At 44.2% G+C, this 26,921-nt stretch overlaps 1 protein-coding gene across 1 annotated transcript in view; it reads right to left on the reverse strand.

Annotated features, from left to right (window-relative positions):
• Positions 1 to 26,634, reverse strand: part of LOC308329721 (ryanodine receptor 3) — a gene marked incomplete at its 5' end in the record, with an annotated part of 233,978 nt that extends 207,344 nt beyond the window's left edge. The window contains one exon of the mRNA XM_080784219.1: positions 26,581 to 26,634. Within this exon, the coding sequence (XP_080640345.1) occupies positions 26,581 to 26,634 (54 nt within the window). The remainder of the gene's footprint in view (positions 1 to 26,580) is intronic.
• Positions 26,635 to 26,921: the final 287 nt, after the last annotated feature.

Here is a 26,921-nt window from a genome sequence, read left to right on the forward strand (position 1 = left end):
TAGTCATTCCACAAACTGTATTTTTAGCATTCGTAGTCATCTTTAAAATGAATGGCTAAAGCTCTGTTAATAACCAGCCTTCCCTGACTGTACACATCAAACTACAAAACATTAATGACAAGACAAGACAAGACTCGGCACAGAGCCAGCCATGTGCAGTGGTGTAAACTAAAGTAACCAAGTACAATTTTGAGGTACTTTTACTTTACTTGAGTAGTTCCAATGTTCGATACTTTTACTACAATTAATTGAAAACTTTAGTTACCAAGTTACTTTCTAGATTTTTATTATTACTTGTCCTTACCCGTTCTAATATATGAACGGCAAATGATGTAACGTACAGTGTGGGTAATGCGATGTAATAGATCACATTATTGATTGGGAGGGAATTGTTAACTGATGAGCTTGGGAAGTTGGGATGGGCACAGAATTAATGTTATTAGGCAAATGTTGCGCGAAGCATTCCCTGGGGGGGGTCTGTGTATTCCCCTGGGACTCACAAAAATACTCTCTGGCACGCACGCACACACACACATACATACATGAACGCGACCCGTCGTTGCAAGACACACATCCGTGTGTTGCTGATATAGACAGATAATCGTTCCGATGTTCATTTCATCACATTAACTTTGCAAATAACTTTAGTATGCGCCGTGTCGGGGAGAAGTCTTCCCGTGCGGCCAGGGAACAGCGAGGGCGGTCTAATACCAAAAGGGGAGGAGCGGTGCGGTAGGTGGCAGGCAAGGGGAATGTTGCACAGAAAACTGTGACCCATACATTAATCTGTGTCCCTCCCAACCTTAGAGTTAAGTATATATGAAACTCTAAGCTCCCAACACGCATTTCATTGTGTGACACGTGATCTGCGGGGTGCTGGCGATGCTAAGAGATGATTCTTTTACGAAAATGAAGTAAATGCAAGCACATGTGTGGTGCTTGTAAGCCGTGAGATGGCCGCCTAAGCGGGCAGCAGTCCTGCTCAGTGCTAAGGAAGTGGTCAGATAAACAGACTGACTTTTTTATTTTCTTGATTTATTAATAAGATTACAAAACATCCATTAACCCACTTCATTCATCCATTGTTTACCCTCCTACAGTTATGCTGACTCCCTCCCTGTGCTGGGCTGGGCTAATTGGACACTAAACCCCTAAATGTGATGATCAAACAGAAACGATCCACAGCTGATCCCTGGGAGTCGACCCAGCCTCTTTCATGTTGTTGACACACTGTTTATATATATACAGTATGTAACGTGCTAAAACTGTGCTACCATGCTAAAACTGTTCATTTTAAAGGAATATAATTAATGATTAGAAAGAGGGGCTGTAATATTATATTAAAAGCAGTGTGTGTGTGTGTGTGTGTGTGTGTGTGTGTGTGTGTGTGTGTGTGTGTGTGTGTGTTATGGTTGCATTATCCAATATCAGGGCAATCCTTTAAAAATAGCATCTCCATTTCCAGCTGTCAGATACTTCCAGCTGTCAGATGCTTCTAAAATGTAAATCGTCTTTGTACGTTTGTGCGACGTGTTAGTGTGATCAATCAATGCAGGGCATTCATTTACGAAACAAAGACAAAATGTTAGAATGGAGTTAGGAGGTTTCTGCCCAACAGCAACAAAATGATGTGATATTATATACTGTAATACTTTGTCAGTTTGCACTGAAATCTGTCTTGCGACCAGTCACCCAGCGGCCTTGTATGCAACACATAACACAAAACAGAAAAGAAAATACAATTACATACAACAAAACATGAAGGCAAGAGCAATGTCCACAGCTCAGTCTAGTCCTGGCCAAAATCCTGATTAAGCCTCAAAGTCGACGGATGGACAAAAGACCTCTTCAGTCTGACCTTATTGTATGCTGGAACACCATGGCTCCATCTTGCGCCACCCTTATCCCTAAACGTATTTGCCATTTTTTACTATTTTGAAAAACATTTTAAAATAGTTCAACTAGCCGATCTACATTGAGACATTGTGAGCTTGTAGATCAGCTATTTGAACTTATTTTAAAAGGTTTTTTTAAATAGTAAAAAATGGCAAATTAGTTTAGGGATAAGGGTTAAGGGGTGGTGCAAGATACAGCCGTAAATCGAGAGAAGCAACCTCGCCCTAAAGGGCTGCTTAGAAAACATTATAGGGAACATCTCAGAGAGCAGAGCCTTTAACGCCAAGTTAAACTATACGTATATTCCATTTGTTGCAATAAATGGTTATTCTATGTTGACGTGAGTGTTTCTGACTGAACTATGCCTAACCCTAACCTCATACTAACCTAATTTTTGAGTGGTGCAACCACTCCAAGGAACAGCAATGTCCGTGTTCACCTATGTGTTCACCTATGTGGCCATGAGCACCGGTATATGACTATGAGTACCAGTAGGGGCGCTGTTGTGCCAGAAACAGAGAGAGAGAGAGAGATAGTATTAGTGCTGCACTGTTGCCTGCTAATGAGAGAGAGAGAGAGAGAGAGGAGATGAGGGGATGGGGGGGGAGAGGGGAGTTGCACCACTCAGTTCACACAGGTGTGATTTTTTTTTTTTTACTATAGAGCGCCGCAGTCCCCGCCCCCTTTCAGAAAAGCGAGTGGCCCAGGAAGTGGAAGCCCCATGCATTCTCCCATCGGCACTTTTAATATAATTTATTTAAAGACGGTTACGCCGCGGACAAAGCCAATTCGGATCGTGACGAATCATGACAATGAACACAATATTTTGGGACGATCAAATCATTAGAAAGAAGAAAAGAAAGTCAGGAGACAACACTATTTGTTTTATTTTTCGTCTTATAAATTATTTGATCGGCCCAAAATATTGTGTTCATTGTCATGATTCGTCACGATCCGAATTGGCTTTGTCCGCGGCGTAACCGTCTTTAAATAAATTATATTAAAAGTGCCGATGGGAGAATGCATGGGGCTTCCACTTCCTGGGCCACTCGCTTTTCTGAAAGGGGGCGGGGACTGCGGCGCTCTATTGGGACGTCGGAATAATGGGCCGTCGGACTAACCAAAGCACCATTGGTGTATGGGTATGGCTAATGAAGGTCTTGGTCAGGGAAACACAAAGCACTTCATGAATGATTAATGACACCATTATCCATCGCTGTTCTACACGTTGCTTAGGTTGAAGACAGTCGTAAATAGGCGGCGTCGAATGAATAAATGGCATTAATCTTTAATGGAGATGAGCGATGGGCCTTAGGCCTGTTCTGTGTTCTTTGTAAAGGTATATGGCAGCAATTATATCCCTGGGCAACGGCAATTGTGCCAACTACTGTCTCCCCAAATTATGTATTGCTGTGGAGCGACCGTTGGCAACCGAAAACAAACATCCACTGCATGCTGTTGTTAAAGGAGCTGATAGTGTTTATAGTATAGCAGCCCTGTGAATGCTGAATTGGATATACTTCTCCTCCTAGATCGCAAAGCAGGCTGAATCTGCTGATGCCGCCGCCTGCTAAGAAAGGAGGAAGAGAGAGAGGGACAGGGAGAGAGAGAGAGGGGGGGGGGTCTGCTTCTGCACAATGGCCAGCTGCATTATTTAATGTGGGGGGGTTGTGCTGAGAGCAGAGAGTGCAGCAGCAATAGTAGCAGTGGAGCAATCCATTGCAGCCAGTCAGTGCAGCAGTGTGTGTGTGTGTGTGTGTGTGTGTGTGTGTGTGTGTGTGTGTGTGTGTGTGTGTGTGTGTGCGCGCATGTGTGAGAGAGAGGGAGGGAGTGGGAGGAGATAGAGAAAGAAGAAAAATAGAAAGGCAGGTCGAGTCTGAAATGCATCCACGTTTCGCACGTGCCCTCTCTCTCTTTCTCTCTCTCTCTCTCTCGGCCAATGGAGGCACAGCGTTGAAGCCGATGTGACAGGTCCCAGGGGGCTTCAAAAATCATGCATGACACATTACTTCAAGTCCACTGTGGCTGCATGTGATGGAATGGATGCATGGGGGAAGGAGGCTGAGGCTCTTCTCATTCTGAATTGACGGGGGAAGGAGGCTGAGGCTCTTCTCATTCTGAATTGACGGGGGAAGGAGGCTGAGGCTCTTCTCATTCTGAATGGATGGGGGAAGGAGGCTGAGGCTCTTCTCATTGTGAATGGATGGGGGAAGGAGTCTGAGGCTATTCTCATTCTGAATGGATGGGGGAAGGAGGCTGAGGCTCTTCTCATTCTGAATGGATGGGGGAAGGAGGCTGAGGCTCTTCTCATTGTGAATGGATGGGGGAAGGAGGCTGAGGCTCTTCTCATTGTGAATGGATGGGGGAAGGAGGCTGAGGCTCTTCTCATTCTGAATGGATGGGGGAAGGAGGCTGAGGCTCTTCTCATTGTGAATGGATGGGGGAAGGAGGCTGAGGCTCTTCTCATTCTGAATGGACGGGGGAAGGAGGCTGAGGCTCTTCTCATTCTGAGCACGTTGGACCAGACAGTGTCGGCAAAGCCGCTCACCTCCCCTGAGACACGCAAGGCTGTACAACGATATGCTGATGAACGGAGACACGTGATGAAGAGACCGTACAATGATACACTGATGAATGGAGGTCGCAGATCATGCAAGGCAGATGTAATGACAAATGTCTGTGCAACACTGAAAGCTCTTTCACACCACAGCACTTTCTGTTGACAACCGATTGACGTCTGACCCATATATCATTCAGCTGACATTACTGACTGACTGACATTGGCCTATTAAAGATTATTAAAGATTACGGGCCTATTAAAGATTACATTGGTATCACAGCGAGCATGATACAGTACATGAAATACGTTGCATGAAATGAATCATGCAAACAGGCCAGCGTCGATGTGGAAATGCAAATCGCTGTGAACAGTCTCTGCGCACGGCCCATCAGCGCTTGGCTGCATCCAGCGTGCAACCCCCACCCCAACCCCCCACCCCAACCCCCCGCCGCCTGTGCAGGAGCACGATACACTGGGGTGGATCTGAGCCATGCGAGGCCATCATCGATCCATGCATCACATCGCTGCCTGTCCGCGTGCCAAGATGCACGCGCGCAATAGTCGCACACACGCACGCACACACACACACACACACAGCCCTCTGTCTGGCACCCCGTCTGCCCCCGTGTCACCCCTATATACAGCAGAGTAGAGTTATGTGTCCGACACTGGCTGGCTGGCTTGCTCTCTCTCTCTCTCTCCGTCTCTCTCCGTCTCTCTCAGTCTCTCCCCACCGCACCGTCTCCCGTTAAGATAACACACACACACACACCTCCTGTCATACAGAGGAGGGGGAGGGGCCACCGACCACCGGCCATCAATCATTCATCAGGTGGAGTACAAGTGATGTCGGCACAGCAGTGTGTGCGCCCCCCCCCCCCCCCCCCCCCGGTGTCCTGGGCAACAGACACCGTGCCGTGCCCCCCCCCCGGGTGTCCTGGGGCAACAGACACTGTGCCCCTGGGTGTCCTGGGGCAACAGACACCGTGCCCCTGGGTGTCCTGGGGCAACAGACACCGTTCCCCCCGGTGTCCTGGGGCAACAGACACCGTTCCCCCCGGTGTCCTGGGGCAACAGACATTGTAAATTGGCTATTTGCGATTTACGATGTCTAAATCAGTGGTTCCCAAACTTTTTCACGTCAAGGACCCCCACATTTACACTAATTAGCCCGCGGGCCCCCATTTGAAGAGATATGCCAAGGACCCCCATAAGAGAAGATTTACTTTGGGAACCACTGGTCTAAATCTGGCTCCATGCTGCTGCTTTCGGCTGTTTCCTATTCAAAGACCTGCGTGTATATCACATTATCAGCGCTAATGAAAAGGTCAAGCCTAATTAGAGCGCTATAGATAGCAGACAGCAAAGTAAACACCAGTTACTGGAGAGCCCTTTCATAATGTGAGACGCGGCATAAATCTCGGGAGATGAGTTGACATTGATCTCGACTTTGGCATCCCCACAACCATCCCCCCGCCCCTCTCTCCCCATTCTGTCACTTGGACTCTTCCCCTTTCTCCCTCCCTTTGTCTCTCTCTATTAATCCATGCAGTACATTTGTCATCTCTGCGTGCATGCAATTGTGTGCGTGCGTTTGTGCGTGTAGTGGCATGTAGTGGCACGTGCGCATGCACATGTGTTTAAAGTGCATAAAGGATGTGTTTAACTAGAGATGCGCAATATTGATAATTATCTCCAATTATTTGCAGGGTCATATCGGCCGATACCGATATATAACATTATTATATTATATTTATATTGAACTTATTGCTGAATTATTTTATTTTATAGAGTAGAGATGGTAAGCCCCAGTCGCGGCTTCATTTATGTAAATATCTCAATCTTCTAAGAAACCGGTTTCCATTCCCAAAATAAACACTTTCTCCTTTTTGCAAAATGTGAGGTCTTGAGGGTAAGTAGTTGCTGCTGAATTACAAGTGCTAAAAGGGCATTCTTGGCACTGCAATGTATTCTGTGGGGATATACAGTTTTATACTCACACATTCAGTGTTGGGGAACGTTACATTTAACAGTATTCCGTATCTCGTATACGTCACAAGATAAGAAACTAATTTTTACGTTACGAAAATTAAATCCCACCTGCGAGGAAGCTTGGTTTAAAAAACAAAACAAGAGTGCCGCCTACCACAGTGTTGTGGAGCTGTGCTTGGCTTGCTTCACATACCATGACTAATTTGCATGTTGATCTCCTCGACTCCTCCTTTCACCAATAAATCCCAAAATAGTCAAAATACTTCCACAGCCTTACTAAAGGACAAAACTCTCTGTCTTCTTTAAACCTTTGTCATTTCATACACGCGCGACAACAGAATGTAAACAAGGCCAGCCGTGTGCCACACCAAAAGTGGTGACCTATTGAATATATGGTAGATTAGAATGATTATGTAATACATAGACTGCAAAGCATGGGTCACTGTTTTCCGTGCAACAGTGCTGCTTGCAGCCTCCGTTGACAAGAGAGCTCATTCATTCATGACACAGCGTGAATGTGTCAGATGGATTATTTTACCTTTGTGGCATCAGTCTTAAATGTAACGCCATTGTTTTGGTAAAGGTAACCAAGTAACTGATTACTGTAATTGCAAAATAATCCGTTAGGTTACTCCGTTACCCCAAAAGGTATTCCGTTACAGTAACGGTGTTATTTGTAATTACATTATACCCCAACACTGCACACATTGTACCACAACCTAGGTGGGTGGATTTTATACAAAGACACTCTTGACTAAAGAGTCTTTGCAGCAGGTCAATCGGCCATGACTGGCTCTCCTTTCCTTTCAATCATCTCCTAGCTCTCTTCTCCTCTCCCCTCACATTGTTAATGTTAACAAAAAACTATATCTCAACCTTGCAGAATAGCAAAGATCAGGAGTCAAGTACAGTATGCCTGCTAGAAGAACACGAGGCTCGCTCAGAAGCCTAATTCTGTTTGAAGCTTCCTCTGAAGCGCTGCAGTGAACAGTCTATACTAGAGATGGCCCTGAAATGCTCTCAGGAGGCGACAGCCGAGCTGAATGTAATTGTTTGAATCATGGTTAGAAGAGAGAGCTCAGGCTGCAGCCTTCCAGCAGGTAGCACAAAAACACCTGAGGTGTGAAACGGCAAACCCTTTGTATATATTCACAGACCCAGTGGTGTAAAGTAACTGTAAGTACATGTACTCACATACTGTACTGTTAAGTACAATATTGAGGTAGGCCTTTCCAGTATTTCCAGTATTCAGTAGGCCTACTTTTACTACTCCACTACATCTCAGAGGCAAATATTGTACTTTTAATCCACTACAATTATTTGAAAACTGACTTTGTAGGTTTTGATTTATTATTACAAAACAAACATTACCAACTTCAGCCCTGTATTACAGTTCGGCTATTTGAAAATAGATGATCTACAAGCTCACAAGTTGCGATGTGACATGCTGTGTGCTTGTAGATCTGCTATTTTCAAAAGAAGTGTATACATTTAAAAGCTTGTGTCAAAGACACAAACTGCTTCGAAAACATTCTGGGGCCACGCCAGCAAATCTCTTAAACCGCAAAGTACTTAACATTTAATTTGTTGAAGCATCTGCAACCTTTGAGAGGCTGTGTGCAGTTCTTCTGCTTAGTTCATTTTTATCTCCTCCTGTAAGGATAATTATTGTTTCAATAAGTGTAATAATTATGCACAAAAAACTGTACTTACAAAACGCAGTACTTGAACAAATATGCTGTACAGTGTACACACATTCACTTTCATAAGCGCGCGCACACACACACACACACACACACACACACACACACACACACACACACGTATGTACTGTATGCTCATGCTCACGCATGCACACACACACGTGCAAGCATAAAACACACAATCCTATTGCTGAATTCGCCCAGGGCTGTTCTCGGAGTGACATCATAAATGAATCTCAACACCCGTTAAATATTTCATCCTGTTTTAAAGGGATTGCTAAGGGTGCTGCAGAGTACAGTACTGAGTCTGACTACGACAGCTTTGCAACTTCTATCATCTGTGGTCTCTGGCACAAGACTCACGTGGCTAACTGCACATTGAGAGAGACAGAGAGACAGAGACAGAGACAGAGACAGACATATTGCACAGGGGACCTGTAACATATACAATCACCATAATCTGATCACCTAATCGTCATTGAACCCTCAACTATACAGCTGTGAGGAGGACCAACCATATGGTCCCATGCCATCCATCTCAACGATTGGACGGGAATGATGATCTTGGCAAACCAAATGGCTGAGAGTGACAAACGGCCAGGGTGAGGGAGGGGGGGGGGGGGGGGGGCTGGTAAACGATGCCAAGGCAACAGCACACAGCTCAGAGAGCCCATTCTTCTCTGAAAAAAAGTCAGACAGAGATCAGTTTCCTTTCTGTGTGGACTGGAGTTTGCAGTAACCCTGGTCAGCCGGGGCGCCTGATGGAGTGGAAAGGAGCTGGTTGGAATAACGTGTTCCTTCCACCGTTCCGCGCACTGCGTCCTACCTGGGGAAACCCCCCCCCCCCCTGTCAGGTGATAATATAAGAAGCGGCCTGCTCACTCCTCATGTGTTGAAGGAAGCATGAGCTCAGTTCGGGGCTCTCCCCAGGTTGGCAGAGAGAGAGAGAGTAGCGCCCAATATTACATCTTAGGCATTGGAACTGGGTGTAAAAATGTGGGATAGAATGTTAAGAAAAAGAGTCTAGCTAACAGAATGATGGCTGCAGTGCTGTAAGCATGCAGGTAATCTGGGGACTGTGTTCTCTAACCTTTGCTGTAATGGAAATACTCAAGTAAAGTACAAATAACTCAACATTTTACTTAAGTACAGTACTTGAGTAAATGTACTTGGTTACTTTAGTTTACAGCACTGCAAGCAGGTGTATTTTCCTATGGCAAATGTGAAGGTATTCACTCATGTGAACAGCTGTCTGTAGTGGAGAGACGGCATGGGGGAATGGCAATGCCGTATAGCAGAAACTGCTCATCTCCATAAAATGTCATTTTTTTCGCCGTAAATGAACGCCCTACTTGATCAACCTACAGCATCACATAGGAGTGCATAAAGTACAACGTTTCGCGGCACATTTCAAGCTTGTGGATCTGCTATTTTAGCTATTTATTTAATTTGAATCGTAAAAAAAACTAACAGTTTTGGACATATGAGGTTTCCACCCGACAGAGGCGATACACCGCTGTGTTGCTGCCTCTTCACACCCCTCCCGTCTGCAAGGAGATTCCACAGTCATCTCACCTCAGGAATAGCACAGATCCTCGTGAGGCCAGCCGTGCATTTCTTGAACTCATTTTTGTGAGGGCTGCGGAAGTCGTTTCCGTGCAGGGAGAGCAGAGAAACTGTTTCTCCTAATTGTTGGGGGTGTCTGTCGAGCCTGCCTGCCTGCCTGCTTGATTAGAAGAGCAGTAAAAGGGGTGGAGGCAGAGTGCATGGGTGGAGATGTCGGCGGCCTCCGGTGTTTGGGTCGTGCCATTGGGCTACAGAAGGAACAAACTGTCCTCTTCCGTCGCTTCCTCTCCACATGGAGTAGTAGTTTAATTTCATCGCCGTTGGGCAGAAACCTCCATCTCCATAACTTGTGTTTTTTTAAACGGCCTACTTCGTCGCACAAGAGTGTTGAGCAAAGGTAGGGAAAATAGCCCACAACAATGCGTCACATAGCAGTCTAGTTTGTACCGTACTGTACTTTTTTTTTAAACAAATTTAGACCCGAGGCTGATTCTAAAAAATATGTTGATATATATTGCACATAGCAACAACCCAAAAGGTTCCTGTCCTAAGCACTTTGAAAGTGAAACTGGTTACGTTTGTCTGTGGGTTTTCATACATTTTAACCAATATTTAACCAATGAAACATACCAGTATTAGCAAGAGCTTGTGACTATCTAAAATATATATATATGTAACTATATGCAGGGCACTGAGGGCGTGTTCTCTCCTCCACGTCATCAGTGCCCAAACGAAAGGGCCTTTCTGTGTGGAGTTTGCATGTTCTCCCAGTGTCCCCAGGGTAGGTAGTGGTACCCTCACCAAAATAAATCCTGATCTCTAAACTGCCTCCCCCTGGCCCTGGAAAGGAACTGGTTGGAATAACGTGTTCCTATCACGTGCTACGTCCAACCAGGGAAACCCCCCCCCCCTTGCAGGCTTGGACACTCATGCATAGAAGAGGCATATATAAATAAAGTTATTATTAATATTAAGGAAGCATGAGGTCAGTCCGTTGCTCTCCCCAGGTTGGCAGAGGGAGTGTAGAGCCCAGGATTACATTAGATAATTGACACTGGGTTGAAAATGGATTACAAAATCGTGGGATAAAAACGTATAACTACACTGGATGATTTCAAACACAGATTCTCTTTTCCATTTCCTGACATGCAAGGTTTCTGCCCGACATGCCGACAGCAATGTTTTGCCAAGCGAATGGAGACATATCTTGGTTCTGGCAAGAGGGAGAACAGGCTGCACTCACTTTCTGACAAGCAGTCTGTAGTATTTTTAGGGATGGAGGGAAGCCTGGTGGTGGTCCGATGGGAGGGCTTCTCCAACAGGTGAATTTGTATCCTTTACGGCACGTCTGTGAGGCGAAGCGGGCCTTCGACCCGCGACTGCCCACCAGTTATGGAAAGTAACTAAATAAATACAATTACTCAAGTACTGTACTTAAGTACAGTTTGGAGTATTAACAATTTTCAGTACTTACTCTATACTCCACTACATCCTGGAGGCAAATGTTTGTACTTTTCCTCCTCTACAATTATTTGAAAACTTGTTATACTTTGTAGACACAGAAATAAAATGTTCAGAATCTACAGCTTGGTAGGCTGCAGATAACCAACATCAACGTATCAGTTATCAACAACAGATAAATATCTGCTACTGCCATCAGTTAATGTCAGTTCTATTTGACCGATACCGATATTGACCGGCAAATATCGGCCGATAGCGATTATGTGGGCGATACATCGGTGCATCCCAGCTTTTGGTACTTTAAGTACATTTTTATGCCAATACTTTTACTCAACTAAACTTTGAATGCCGTACTTTTACTTGTACTTCGCAGTAGTGATACACTTAAGTACAAAATGTGAGTACCTCTAGACACACATGGTGTGCAACGTCCCGAGTCTAGAAACAGAGCCTCATTCTGCAGGTACAGAAATAGACTCTTTCAGGTCAAGATAAATATGGCCCACAATATCAACAGAAGCACCATAGTTAGGTCAGCAATGATGGAGGTTCTCAGTGGTGGAAAAAGCATATGACATTACTCAAGTAGAAGTGTCAATACTGCAGTGTGGAACTACTCGGTTATAAGTAAAAGTCCGGAATTCAACTGTATGCATCATTATGCAGATTGCAGAATGTCCCCGACGCATTGTGAGCTTGTAGATCAGCTATTTTCAAATCGCCGAAATGAAGTGTTTAATGTATGTTTTGTAATAATAATACAATTTTACAAAGTAACTTGTAACTAAAGTTTTCAAATATATGTAGTGGAGCAAAAGTACAATATTTGGATCTGAGATGTAGTGGAGTAGAAGTAAAAGTATTGGAAATTGGAAATAATCCAGTAAAGCAAAAGTACCTCAAAATGTTACAGTACAGTACTTACATCACTGGAGGTTCTCTCCCCATTTACAAGGGAAATATATGGTGCCATTTAGCTCTTTTAAACCCTGGGTTTGGTACACAGTAAAATACTCTGTGTTCGTTTAACTCAGAAGAGTGTACGAACGGAACCAAACGAACCCAGGATTTTAACTGTTCACTCTGGTCGGTAGCCCTAGCTTCTCAGAGCAAGCAAGCAAATTTACAGTATGTTACGTCCACTGGCGGAGATCAAATCTGATCACCGTCAGACCTTACTTGGATCACGTGAAGAGCCCGAAGGGATAGCCCACAATTCCACAAGCTCCAGAAGGGATCGCACATGCCCTTCATGCTTATACCAAGAACCCTGCAACAGGATTATGTCAATACGCTTTCTGGAAATGACCGTTTAAGACGACGGCGTGTCACATCCTTTTCAGCCCACCACATGACTAGGCAGATAACCTCTGAGACCTGAGAAACACATTTTGACAGGGTTATAATTATTTCTTATTTGTATAATGCCAGTAGTGGCAATGTCAGCTACCCGAGGATATACATGCAGGATAGCTGTGTCAAGTAATATTCAGAGAACCACACCGTAGATGGGTGTGACAGACAGGAGATATGTCTGTGTGTACGACTGCCGACGGAAAGCAGCTATGAACTACAGTCAGGCAGCTGATAGAGCAGTACAGGTTCATCAGACACAGAGAGAGTAACCTGCAGTCACACCTGTGTGTGATTGCAGCACACAGAAATAACAGGACCTCACACACAGAAATAAAGTTGAGTGAAGTCAAGATACCTAAACTAAAGTCTAAATATGGTGGAACACCAGACTCCAAACATAAAATATCAATAGTACTGTGGAGGTACTGAAGTGAACAGAAATCTTCATATTTTCAATATTATTCATGAATGTATTTTTGAGTGGTGCAAACACTTCAATTTAAAATCTATTTTATTTTATTTTTATGAACCCTACAAATCAATTCTTCCCCCCAAGGGGTACCTAAGCCAAAAAAGTTTGGAGGGTCCATTTGATTACTAACTAACTGGATGAGGACCACCTGGAACCCCCTCAAGGACCACTGGTGGTCCCTACACCAGTGTTGAGCAATTGATCACCATAGCAACCCCAGCCTAGGCCTGATTATGTAAATTCCCAACACCTGCTAAATCCTCCAAACCTGTATCTTGATTGGAATCAATCTCCATTCACACTCAGTCACTTACACTCCTCTCAGTCATGCAGCTACACAGATTCTGTTCTTACCTACGAACAAATCACAGCTAAGAAAACATTGAGGGATCCCAAAACCTTAAAAACTTCCTAAGTGGGTCCAAGAACAAACTTACTCTTACGAACTTCTTCAGAACGGTTGGCGCATGAGGCCCAATACTCCCCCTATTGCCCATTTTGCGCTGAAACCCTCCAGTTCATCTACCATCTTATAATAGGCATGTTCGACTCTGAGCCGTGCCTTTACCAGTCCAGTCAGTATGGGAACACGACAACACGTCCACACAACCCTCCTCCTGTCCTGAGCCTGATGCTTAGCCAGATGGCCAGCTTTGCCGTTGCTGACAGAAAGTTTACCAGTGTGTGTATAGATTTTTTCGGCACTGAATACTTTGGCCCAAAAATGAAAAGTCGAGTTGTATAATCCTCCCCCAACCCCATTAGCCATCCCATCAACACATCAAACACCCTGGGACATTGAATGAATGAAAAATGGTTTCTGTCTGGGTACAGAAAAGAGTAAAGACAGCCCTCCCAGTGTTCAGGATCAATGCATGGTTAACTAAACATACTGCATGTCAAACTTAGCGATCAGAGAAGCAAGCTCTCTTTTAGGCTAAGGCTACTCACCCGAACACTTTAGCATCGAAGCCCTGCTCGCAACTCTCCCTCTCGTTGCGAGTAACACGGCTTGCTGCAGCCTTCGCACAGAAATGTTTGGTCTCGCTCTCCTCTGGCGCCACTGAAGTTTGAGTGCACACCAGAGACACGCCCACCCTACTCGTCACTACCTCACACTGCTCCCACCCGGCCACATAAGTATGCACCCCCCTCCAGCCAGCCGAGCTGTGGGGTAGCGAACGAATTTCAGCCATTTTCAAATGTTTTTTTTATACATTTTACTTTTTGTTTTTCCACCACTGCTTGAAATTGTATTTTATAATATTAATGGTTGGGATGTCTCTATTTACTACTATTACTATTTGTGTCAGTGCGGTGAGCGCACATTGACAGAGGAATTTAATTAATTATATAAATCTTTGTAAGAAATCTCCCAGGGACTCAATCTATGAAATGCCTTGTGTCTTTTTTATTGTCACTCGATTCTTTGTGGCAATAAGAAAGACATGCAATCACATGCACTTTTGCACTAGAAGAAGAGCTCTCTTCACAGCTGCAAGGGAAAGAGAAGAGAAGAGAAGAGAAGAGAAGAGAAGAGACACATGAGGAATAGTGTAGCTCTGTGATGAGTATACCAAAGGACAGAAACATAGAGCTCTCCCAAGTCCCATCTGTCCCCCCCAAAAAAGTCGGTAATGAAAATAGATAGTAGAATGGTCTAATCTGGGTGCAATATTGATGTGTTTCATGGGATGACAATTGACAAGTTGACAACATCGTGTAGTGCAATTTTTGCAGCATCTAAACTCAACCTACATTGCTCTAATTCGCCAGTGGGGCCCCTCGGTGGGGGGCCATTAAGCACTGGGAGAGGCACATCTGAGAGTTTCAGTTCCTCGGCTATACCGTCTGCCACAACCACACTTCTTCTCCAAGCCGGAACGGAGCGGGGAAAGCTGAATATGCCATCTCTATGCTCTCTCTTCCAACACCTGCAGGGCTAGGCTTAGTCTTAGCTATAAAAGTCCCCTCTCCATATACAGTAAAGCACTGCAGGGTCCCTTAAGACAGGAGCTTGGGAACTTAAGAAGTTACTGGCTAAGCAAGAGAGACCAGCGCTGTAATCAAACGAAAAGTGCATGTACTAGGTATACGGACCAAGGGTGCTGAGAAGGCAACTGAGGATGGTCTGGGTATGGGGAAGGTGTGTGTGTGTGTGTGTGTGTGTGTGTGTGTGTGTGTGTGTGTGTGTGTGTGTGTATGTGTGTATGTGCGTGCGTGTGTGTGTGCGTGCGTAAGTGCGTGCGTGCGTCAAATATGTCAATGCTTATCAGCACCTTCACTGGATTTCCCATCACAGTCGTGAGCGCTCAGCATCTCTTCCCCTGTCGGGTACTTGCTGGCCAGGCAGAATAATACATTGTTTTATTACACACATCATTGGCTCTGCAGCAACAAGGTCCAATAAAGAGACCGCTGATATCTCCTTGTCTGTGCTCGAGTGGTGTGAGCCAGACGCAGAGGTTGTTAAAGCGCCATGAATCTTTTATGAGGTTGGGTACGGCACCGGCGCCGATATCGGACGAAAAGGGCAGAGGTTGGCATCAGCCGAGAACGTGAAATCACAGAATTCTCCTCGACACAGCATAACGGCAGTAGCACCGACAACATCCGCCCAGTGTTCAAATCCTGCAACATTACTCATCTACACTTAATACAGAAACAGACAGAAACATCTGTCCTGAGATTATTGGAGGTATTTCTGTAACCAACAAACCTCCATAAAAGCTGTAAGCATTTTTTGTTTCGATTCTCCTGGATTTGTTTTAGCAAGTGAAATCTGTGTTTGCCATCAGGGTGTTACATTATGTTTTACCACTTGTGAAACAATAAATGCTGTTCCAAATCGTTCACCCCCAGGGCAATACGACTTTTAAATACTCCACATTGTTTGTTTCTTCTTCTTTTTTTGTTCTTTTTCACGTTACTGTCGGGAATGTACAGTATAAGAACATTTTATTCCACGTTTTAGCTCCTTGGAGTATTATTTTGTAAGCGTTGTATGTTAAGTGTGTTTCTCAAAACCAAGTGCCCCTAATAATGGGCAGTGGTAAGTACTGTACTTAAGTACACTTTAGAGGATTTCTTACGTTACTAGAGTATTTACAATTTTCAATACTTTTACTTCTACTCCACTACATCTCAGAGGCAAATACTTTAGTGGTTGAAGATGGATGTGGTTGCATTTGGACACTCTCTGGGTTCTCTCTAGGTCGTGTTTTGACGAGCACTCCAAATGGCTTTTTAAACGGGGATGAATTAACACTTAATGTGCACTTTGACAAAAGTCAACGTATTAGAAAGCATAAACTGCTACAATATGTTCTTCCACTAGGAGCTGTATTAATAAAACTGTTGTCTCATTTGAAGATCACAGCAGCGTGTTAATAATTAACAGACAAACATGTAATAAAGTATTAGGCTGCATTGCAGCTTGCTGAAATTATAAATGAGTCTGACATGAGGGGGGGAAACTTCTGCTGGTGGAGACAAAGCATTATTACAATAAGAAGAAGACAATAATGGGGTCCTCTAGATAAAAATATATTTCTCCTACTTTATCAAATATTAATTGTTTTACAATGCGAGATCAATCACGTCTGCTTACCGCATACCCCTGACATTCCTGGGGTAATTTCTTCATTTGGTGGCCCGATCGATAGCTCATTACAAGGCTTTACACTGGGTCCTCTCTGGGCAGGCCCTCAACACCCTGGCTCTATCTTATCTGCCGGTCTCATCACGCAACACAACAATCTAACCCTTCCCATAACTTGCTTTTTCTTCTGTTCAATATATAGCTTGAAAAGTAAAGAAATTCGAAATGTGTATAAGGAGGAGAATCAATACTGCAGCACGGATAATGGATTGGAAAATTATGCTCATGCACACCACGGGTATTACACATGCAGTGTCCATGTGATCAATACCTCACAGGGCATAACTTAGCATTTTTAGCAGTTGAAATGCAACTCTATACCAGCCAAAGAATCGCAGGAAATCAATTAGATTTGACTCTTGAAGGATGGCCAAGACATTCTATCACAAATCTTGGTTTGGAAAAGCCAACCCACACAAGGAACATTTTCAGAGCCTCACTTGAAATATGCATGCAGGCGTTAACAGTTTGCTAAAACCATATGGCAGGGCACTGGAACAAAACCGCAAGATATCCGCTCACAGATTGCTTCAAAGGCTCAATCTCCTTTTGGTCCAAGAAGGCATATCACACAACAAAGTGTACCTGCTGGGCTGGCTCTGTAGTATCCAAGCTTTGCCATTAAAAAGTCCTTTTGCTCATAAATGTAACAGATCAATTACTCTTTTACTTCTAACATCAAACGACAGTGGACCTCTGCTCATCACAATAGTATAGGCCGGGGCTGGACACCCACATGAGAGCTGAAGAGCTGCACCGTCTGCGGTAGCACTGTCTGTTGTTTTGTATTGATACTGACTCCTGCTTTAACTCAGGCACTGTCTGTCCTTTTTAATTACCGACTCCTGCTTTGACTCAATCACTGCCTATGTACTTTTGGATTAATACTGACTCTGGCTTTTCTTCGGTTGCAGTATTGTAACAAACATTTGCCAAGAACAGTAGAACTACAAGCTCCACTATTTTCGGCGAAGAGATATAGAGGAAAAAAGTAGTGAGTCTAGGGACCCCCCAAAATAATCATATTTGAACTGGAGACCCCCAAAATAATCATATTTGAACTGGAGACCCCCACCCCGATAAGCACTTGGAAAGTAGGAGTTGAGGTATTACATTTATAATGCTGTCTCCTTACTGGCCTACTGGCATGCACACTTAAGCTCAATTGATCCAGAATGCCGCAGCTCACTTGGTTTTCAACCAGCCAAAGTTTGCATTTACAAACCCTCCCGCACGCTCAGATCAGCCAACGCAGGGAAGCTGGAAGTACATTAAAAAACGCAGGCACAACGCTCCACACGTCCCTAACTCTTCTCCCTTCTGGCTCCAAAATTATGGAATGCACTTCCCATTGCATTCAGGACTGCAGGCTCACTCCCAGTCCCAATCTTCCGCCGTAATCTGAAAACACACCTCTTCAGACTCCCTTTTAGCCCGTAGGACTTGCCCTAGCCTTGACGACCTTACAGGCGTATGCAAAGACTCAATTTATGTAACTTAGATATCATTTTATGTAGACATAGCACTCTATACTGTATACAAATAGTTTCATCATATAGATATTCCACTGTCTTAGCGTACGGATGATTCTTGATGACTATTTTTATGTATTTGATGTATTACCATGTTTTGTTCTTGCTTACTGTAAATCTCTCTGGATTAAGAGCATCTGCTAAATGCCTAAATTGTAATTTTGTCCTAAAGTCAGTAAAGTGATACTGTCTGTGCTGAACTAAAATACTGGTAAGAATAATGTCCTGGTAATATCTCAAACTGACCCAGCAACAGGAATAGCCACACAACGTATAGCTAAAACATAAATCAACGTATAGCTAAACCATAAATCAATCAAACCAATTTCGCTGCACTAGAATGAGCTTTCAAGTTCAACTCACAAAACCGATTTTTCCAGTTTGTTCAATTTCAGTGATATTGCAAGGTCAGCGATAACAATGAAAAATGTTGGGCTTCAGGCTTTCTGGTTAGATGAGGGGTATCCCCAGAGACTTTTGCAGACACTGTTTTCTTGCAAACCAAACGAAGGACATCAACGATTCCCTCTGTCTCAATATGGACCCGTGAGATCTCCCCACAGAACACTGGATACACAAAACCATTTCCAGCTACAAAGCCTATCCTGACAGATGAGCATGTTGGAAGGATGCGAACTACAGTATATGCCCTCATATACACCACAAAGCATATTAGCAGTAGTGGGTCCGCTGGATCAGAGTAGTGGGTCAGCTGGATCAGTCAAAAGGGAAGGGAGAGGAGAGGAGAGGAGAGGAGAGGAGAGGAGAGGAGAGGAGAGGAGAGGAGAGGAGAGGAGAGGAGAGGAGAGGAGAGGAGAGAAACTCTGTTGAGTGTTGACCGTTAGTTGCTGCTTGGGATGCCGGGTCAGTGCATTCACATATTATGAGCCAAACATTCGTGTATGAGTCACACTCCTGGTGTAGCCAACGCTGGCACACACACACACATGCACACAACCTGCTAATTGAGTGTCAGACTTTCATATCTGCTCTGCCGGAGTCCTCACAGCAGAGGAGTGTTTGTGTGTGCTTGCGTGCCTGTGTGCCTGCTTGCGTGCATGCGTTTGTATGTGTTCTAATCAGTGGCCTTCTGTCAGAATTGATATATGATCAAAACATACAAACAAGTACGAGCACTGACACAATATCTGCAACATGACATATCTCTCTCTCTCTCTCTCTCTCTCTGTTAGCCTCATGTCACCAGGCTTTCCGCCGTATTTGTTTCCGAACGAACTATTGTGAGCCGGTCTAGTCCACGCCTACTCTAGAATTCCCCATCAAACATCTGGAATGGGCGTCGCAATGTTACTGTGAGTTGTCATGTCTCACCAGTCACCAGTTACTACAAGTTAGTTCATAAAATATGAACCAAGCAAAGGTATAAGGATAGGCCCTACCACTACCATAGGCCCATTGTTTCCAAAGGAATCATTTCCGGAAGCACAGGCTATATCTGTATCCGCTGATTCTCTCTAGACCAGACCAGAAGACGGAAAACTGAATTGATCCCAGTCTAGTCTCAGCATTTCTCTTTCACAATTTGCCTCCCTACTTTCTCTCTAATTGCCACTGACTGCCTGGTCACACAAATTTCCCTCCCAATTTTCTTTCTAATCTCAATTGACACACCACACAGTTGGGCCAGCAAGTCCATTTGTTTTTACACAACTGCTCCTACATAATTGCAAATGTAAAAAAAAATGCGGGCCGCTTATCCATAAACTGATATTTTATTCATCTTAATCACCCTGCTACTCATTATGGAAGGGTTCTGCAGCGGGTGCATCCGAGGACAGACACGTCCAATTTACAAACAAGAGTGAAGTTCTAGCTGAATATCTGCAGACTCATTATCCCTCTCCTTGCAGGTTGCAGATTGGTGAAGCGCTCATTCCGAATCGTCTAGCTCACAATCAGCACCGTTCTGCGTCGTTTAGCCTAGATTTGTCCATCGTATGACCGTGTCACATGTATAACAGATCTATGCCATGAGCTTGTAGATCGGCTATTTTCGACCCTCGACAACCCATTGGTAGTACCGTAGTACAGTAGATGTCCTCTTGGTCTGATTTCTCTTTTCTGCTTTCTCTCTCTATCCCTTCTCTCGCTTTATAGGCAATAGTCCGCCAGTGGTCATTTTCTGCTCCCTCTCTCTGGGGAAATGACTTGGTTTTAGTTGCTAGAGAAAAGCCAGTATTGTGAACTGCTTTATCCAAGCTCTTCTGCCCCAATAACAGGGCATAGGATGCATGCCAGTGAGAATCATAATAGTCTCTACATATTATGGCCTGCTCCCCACTCAGTGGCAGCAGTGTACAAGGCATTGATCAATCAGAGTGTGTGTGTGTGTGTGTGTGTGTGTGTGTGTGTGTGTGTGTGTGAGTTGTGATGGGGTGTGTGCGTGTGTACGTGCGTGCGTGTGTGTTTGAGTGCGTGTGTGTTGCTGAGGTCTTCTGTAGGCTGAGTGGTTCAGCTGTGCCTCGCTAGAGCTGATGAATAATTTGCTGTGGCATGTCTGGTGCAGCCTGACTGCACCACGCGGCTACAGACCCACTTTGCATTCAACGCGTGCACACACACACACACACACACACACACACACACACACACACACACACACACACACACACACACACACACACACACACACACACACACACACACACACACACACACACACACACACACACACACACACACACACACACAGGTCCCTACATCCCCTGGACATCCATTCAGATGGCTGCCCCATGTGGAGGGATGCAACAAGCCATCCAAACCATTTAAATGGAATACCACTCATTTTCAGTATTGAACTATGTCATTAATATACCCTTAGAGTTGTGTGGAAATAATAATGTGTGGGGTCATGTGATCAGTGACATCACGTCGGTGTACTCTGCAGGCCACCTCCAGTTCCAGAGTCACATCTAAACGTTAAAGGTGATATAGGCAAGTTTTCAGCCAAAAATCAAAATATTTATCTATCTATATTTGTGGCCTTATTCCCTCTATCTTCCCCTATATTTTGATGCTGAGCTGCTGCCCTGTAGACATACACTCTCCCTTTGTCTCCCTCTATGTGTTTGTATCTGTTTATATCCACTGTTGTTTATGTGTCGGGACGGAAGCGTCGTGTTGGGAGGAGGGTCTGTGTGGGGGGTGACGCAGAGTCTTAGCCAATTGCAGCGCGAGGCTGTGACTGTGTGTTCGACCCAGCAGTATTATAATGAAAACGCAATGCGATTTCATTGCAACTTGCAATGAAATCGCATTGGTGAAACTAAGATATGGGGATAATATTATACTTGCAATTTGCAAGTATAATATTATCCCCATATCTTAGTTTCACCATTGTTCATGTGAAATAGTATGTTTATGATGTAATATGTAAGCCTGTTGAAATTATGAGAATCGCTATGTATAGCGCATGGTTGGGTGGTCCGGCCGGCTTGAAGCTTGCATTCAACCCGTGCTCGCCAACGGTGACAAGCCGTCGCTGATCATCATAGCGATGAATAACCGTGGACAAAGTAGTTCACATGAACGATGCTGTAGTGGCTGGGGCATTTGAGGGGCAATATGTTTTATATGCACGATTACAAATGAAAGATAATTGAATTGAGAGCCAGTGAGTCTGCTCCACTACTTCCTACTTCCTCATTTGCGGGACTCGTCGTGTCAGTCTTGTGATATTGTGATTACGCTACAGTTACCCTTAAAAAAACATGTCAACTCAATGTCATTGTTGTAACTATGATATCGATAGAAATTCATAATTTTTTAATGTCATATTTAGCCATACGAGCGCAATATCCATAGCGTCCCTCCCAGCAGCAACAACAACCCCATAGCCTGAAGTGACCTGGCTCAGCCAATAGAATGACGGGGGGAGGGGGGTGGAGCTAGATTTTAATTTGTTTGGAAACACTCGATCAATTCTGTGTACAAACACTGGAAACTTGTCTACAATACCTTTAACAAAAGCATGAATTACATCCGGTGCCAAATTTCTGAACCACTTTCAACCTGGTGTCCATATTTTGGATATGCATTTAAAATGTAATCAAGCAACTGTCTGCAGGCGTGCACACAGAGGACAGAGTAAATGTTAAAATTGCCCCTAAAGTGAAATACCACTTCAAGTGGTTAAAGATCCTTTTGAAACTCCTTCCAGTAGATTGATGGCGTTTACGTTCATGGCCATGCATGAACAGAGTGGGCATGCAGTGCTGAAATGTCAGCACTGTTTGGGGGGGTGGACATGCCGATGCGATGACCTCTACATGTGCTGGTGACAAGGGATGATTAGATTGGATTAAATTAGATGACATTTATTGTCCTCAGAGAGCAAAATGCTTTTCCCAGCTCACCTAATGGTTAAACATTACAAGAGACAGTGAATAGACATGTTACAATGCAAACATGCCCTATTGGCATGAATATAAGACTACGTTATTTTCCAATGGAAATATCCTAAAAAAGATAGGGTCGTATAATCACAGACTAGACTACCGGTACTGTATATGACATTCAATGTTCTTTTTCCACAAACGAGTCTTGGAAAATGGGGGTAGTCTTATATTCGGCACAATACGGTAATAGCCACACATATACACTGTCGTACAAGTAGTTGAACGAATAACACAAAAATAATAAGAAAACTGGGACCGAGAACATTGGTGCTGTGACCCAATTTCCCCGTGGATGGGAGGTCAAAGGGGGGGTGAGTGTAGCAGAGAGTCTCAGAGCCTGTGCTTGAAATCCAAAAGCCTAATATCCCCCCCTTAAGCTAGTGGTTAAGATGTTTGGCTTCACTGTACGGTCTTTGGAGGAGACCTGGATTTGAAATCCCGGACGTTAAACAGAGCAGCAACATGCTCATCATCGGGAGCAGTTATACAGTTAAAGTCTCTTGCTCAAGGAGAGTGGCAGAGTGTTATAGTGGTTATGGAGGGATGGGCAGGTGATGAAGCGAGGAGCCGCACCTTGCACAGCATGCCATGGTCATGTAATGAGGCCCTAGTTACATGTTAGTACGTCATACAATGTCCGCTCGCCACACGAACAATTGCTAGGTCTACAAGATCACAAGCCGCCGCACAGCAACACGTACGTACTTACATGTTAACAATAATGAAGTGTATTCCTTTGCTTGCCACAGATTTAAATAACATGTGGTTATATAATGCTGTGGTACAATAACAGAAGGAATTTGGCATTTGGGTTAGACATGGAGGTTCAGAAAACTTCTGGTGACTGTGGGATGGGACGAGAAGACGCAAGCCAGCTGAAGGAAGAGGCTCATGTTAGGGAGGAGGTTGGCATGGGTGTAGATGGTGGGTGGGGATGGGGGCATATGTTTGTCCGACAAACCAATACGTGGCCGGCTAAGGGCCGATTCATACTCGTATTTTACCGCTGTTTCGGCGCTGTAGTGCCGAAATGATTTCGGCTCGTCAGAAATTTTCAGTAGCACCGAAGAGTCGACTTTAGGACGGTACCCGCCCCCCCGAACCTCAAATGACGTCACATTGTAGGCTCTACAGCGCCGAACCTACTTTTATTCGGCTATAAAATAAGAGTATGAATCGGCCCTTAGACTCACCCGTGGCTCTGACATACATGGCCGGTTAAGACTCACCCGTGGCTTCTGCGTGCGGTTGGGGTTAGGTTAGGGTAGGGTGTCGGACTATTGCCTGTCGGACTCGTCAGACCAAAAATATGCACCCGGGGACTGGGGATCATTTTAAATGGAACCGTCATTCCCTGGGATTGTAGAAGCTTTTGGCGCAATGCAAAGATCCACTTAGTCCAAAACACCACTGCTAATGTCGTCCAAGCCCTTCGTACTCTAAAGGGACAATACTAGGCAACTTAGCGTCATTAAGTTATTTTTAAAATTGCTTGCACAATACCACACAGCAGTGGGCTGACAGTTGATTGGTTATCTGTTGGGCTGTGTTACGGGCCAGTTGTTGTTAATGTAATGCGATGGATTACTGAGGCAAGTTAATTGAAGGAGGTCGATTAAGCTTTTAAGAAATGCTCATTAGTGAGCATTTTCCCACACATTTCTACGTCCATAAAGGAACCCATTAATGATCACGTTGATGTGTGGGTTGTATTATTAGAGAAGTAAATGGTCCCGCACACTGCATTAAGCTTGCAAGAGCATGTTTTATGTTATTAATAAGGCAACGTTTCGATCCCAGTGGCTCTTCCTCAGATCCTGAAATCAAACAAGTTGTATTTGCAAGCTTAACACAGTGTGCAGGAGCCTTTCCTTTGGTCAAGTGACATCTCTCCAATCTCTCCAACTCAAGTCTTGTATTCATTATGTACGCACAAGGCTGTATGATTAGAAATAGAATATACAGTATACGTTGTGGCTGACATGTAGAAAAGTACAGTTAGTACAGCGCTGCATCGGTGAGCAGCATTGTGGGTCTAACTTCCACCAGTCCTCCACTCATCTATCCTGGATGACAAATGTGTTTTCAGGCATCTGTGGACAATGTCTTTTCTCAAAGATGTCAGATTGTCAGATAGTCTTCATATCCGTGCAATAAAAATGGTTTATCTGTGAGAAGCGACTCAATTCAAAGTAGCACTTATTTGAAGTGCAAGTTACAACCACCAACACCACAATTAAAGGAGAATTCCATACTAAAAGGCTTTCTTACCTTTCTTTGTAGTTGTTACGTCCCCATCAAAGAGGTCCAGGTGTTATTTTGTGCAAAAGCTCCTTATTGGCTATTTCCCCTACCATAAGCCCTAAATGAATTGCATTGAATTGAATGGGATGTATGGGGTGTTGTGCTAATTTGCTTATTTCCATCGCTCAAAATTATAATTTCTTTGTATATATCCTCTCTTCATAATGTAAATAATAACCCAAGCGGCACACTTTACTACTTATTTCGATGGAAATAAGCGAATTAGCACAACACCCCATACATCCCATTCAATTCAATGCAATTCATTTAGGGCTTATGGTAGGGGAAATAGCCAATAAGGAGCTTTTGCACAAAATAACACCTGGACCTCTTTGATGGGGACGTAACAACTACAAAGAAAGGTAAGAAAGCCTTTTAGTATGGAATTCTCCTTTAAGCAATATTACATGAACGGTATCGCAGAAGTGCATTAATGACGATAAAGAAGTGTAATATTGCAATTATACAACAGTTACCCTCCAAAACTAAGATAATCACAGAAGAAGAATATTTTTTCAATGACAGATGTAGTCACTACGACCACAAATGTCCCAAGAAACTAGCTAGCCTAGCCACCGAGTCTGCTGCGCTCTGAGAGAAAAGCACGGCTGAATTCTTTGTTTTGATTAGCCGTGCCATTATCGTGGTTTAAGAACGGCTGTTTCAACCAATCAGATTGCTTCCTCGAAACGACCTGTTGTATAATTGACGGTTTAGTCCTGTATGGTCCTGTGAGGCTGATGGCAAATTAAATAGATGTCTGGAAAACTATAGGCCTTTTTCAATACAGACAGATCATTATCATCTGATCATGTCGTCTCTGTCGGGTAGAAATCTCATATGTCCAAAACCGTTACTTTTCAGCATTCAATTTTCTTTTTTTAATGGCACAAGTAGCAGACCGACAAGCTCAAAACGCATAGCAGATCTTATACTTTTGTGACGCTGTAGTATGAAGTAGGGCATTGATTTTAAGACAAAATAAAAAGTTAGAATATGGAGATAGGAGGTTTCTGCTGCCTGACAGCAACGATATATGTGATGCTGCATAAAAACCCTGGGGCTATAGTGTCTGGGGAGAGAGAGAGAGCACACACTGCCAGTAACCCCATCAGAAACTGGGCCTACACTTCGCAGATGATTATTTTTGAAGCCTGTTTATTTTATGATGTTTGATTACAATTGGGATCTTTGATTCAATTTGATTGAATGGGAGCATGTACAGGAAATGTCGGCATAATCCAACAAACGAGACAGAAGTTTTAGCTTGCAGGGTAAGCAATGCTCATGCTCATGAACTTCTTAAAGACTGCAGAAGTTTAAACACACACACACACACACACGCGCACGCACGCACGCGCCACACACAAACACACACACACACACACACACACACACAAACAAACACACACACACACACACACACACACAGCTCACACACGGTAAACACTGTACGATGCGCAAAACAATAGAGCAGTGAGCACTATCAGCGCAGGAATGAATGGGTGATCAAATCAAAGGCCACCGCTGGCAGTCCGAAAATATGCCAAGCATTAAGCATAGTTAGTAATAGACCAGAATTCTGAGAAAGAACCTTCCACATCAGTATAAGCTCCGACTCCAATATAACAAGCAACAGCAAAATGTATGTATACTCACAGTTCTCAGGAACTGAATTTCATCTTCTCCTTCTCCTCCTCCGGCTTCAGCCATGGCTGTGTTGATGAGCCTGTTCAGTTCAGACCCCGGGAATCAGCCTCCACTGTCGGCTCGCAGGCAGCACGGCGCTGCTGCTCCCCTCCCGGTCCTATCGATAGGAGCATACAGGTATAGCGCGAGTCCACGGCCATACAGACTATAGGAGCGTTACTGCAGCCTGTCACTGTCTCTCACTCACACACACACACACACACACACATACACACACACACACATGTCACACACACACACACACATACACACACACACCCACACCCACACACCCGCTCCTCGCTCCGTGC

This window comes from Protomyctophum bolini (genome assembly GCF_963924005.1).
Source record: "Protomyctophum bolini genome assembly, chromosome: 15".
In the NCBI taxonomy this organism is placed as follows: domain Eukaryota; kingdom Metazoa; phylum Chordata; class Actinopteri; order Myctophiformes; family Myctophidae; genus Protomyctophum; species Protomyctophum bolini.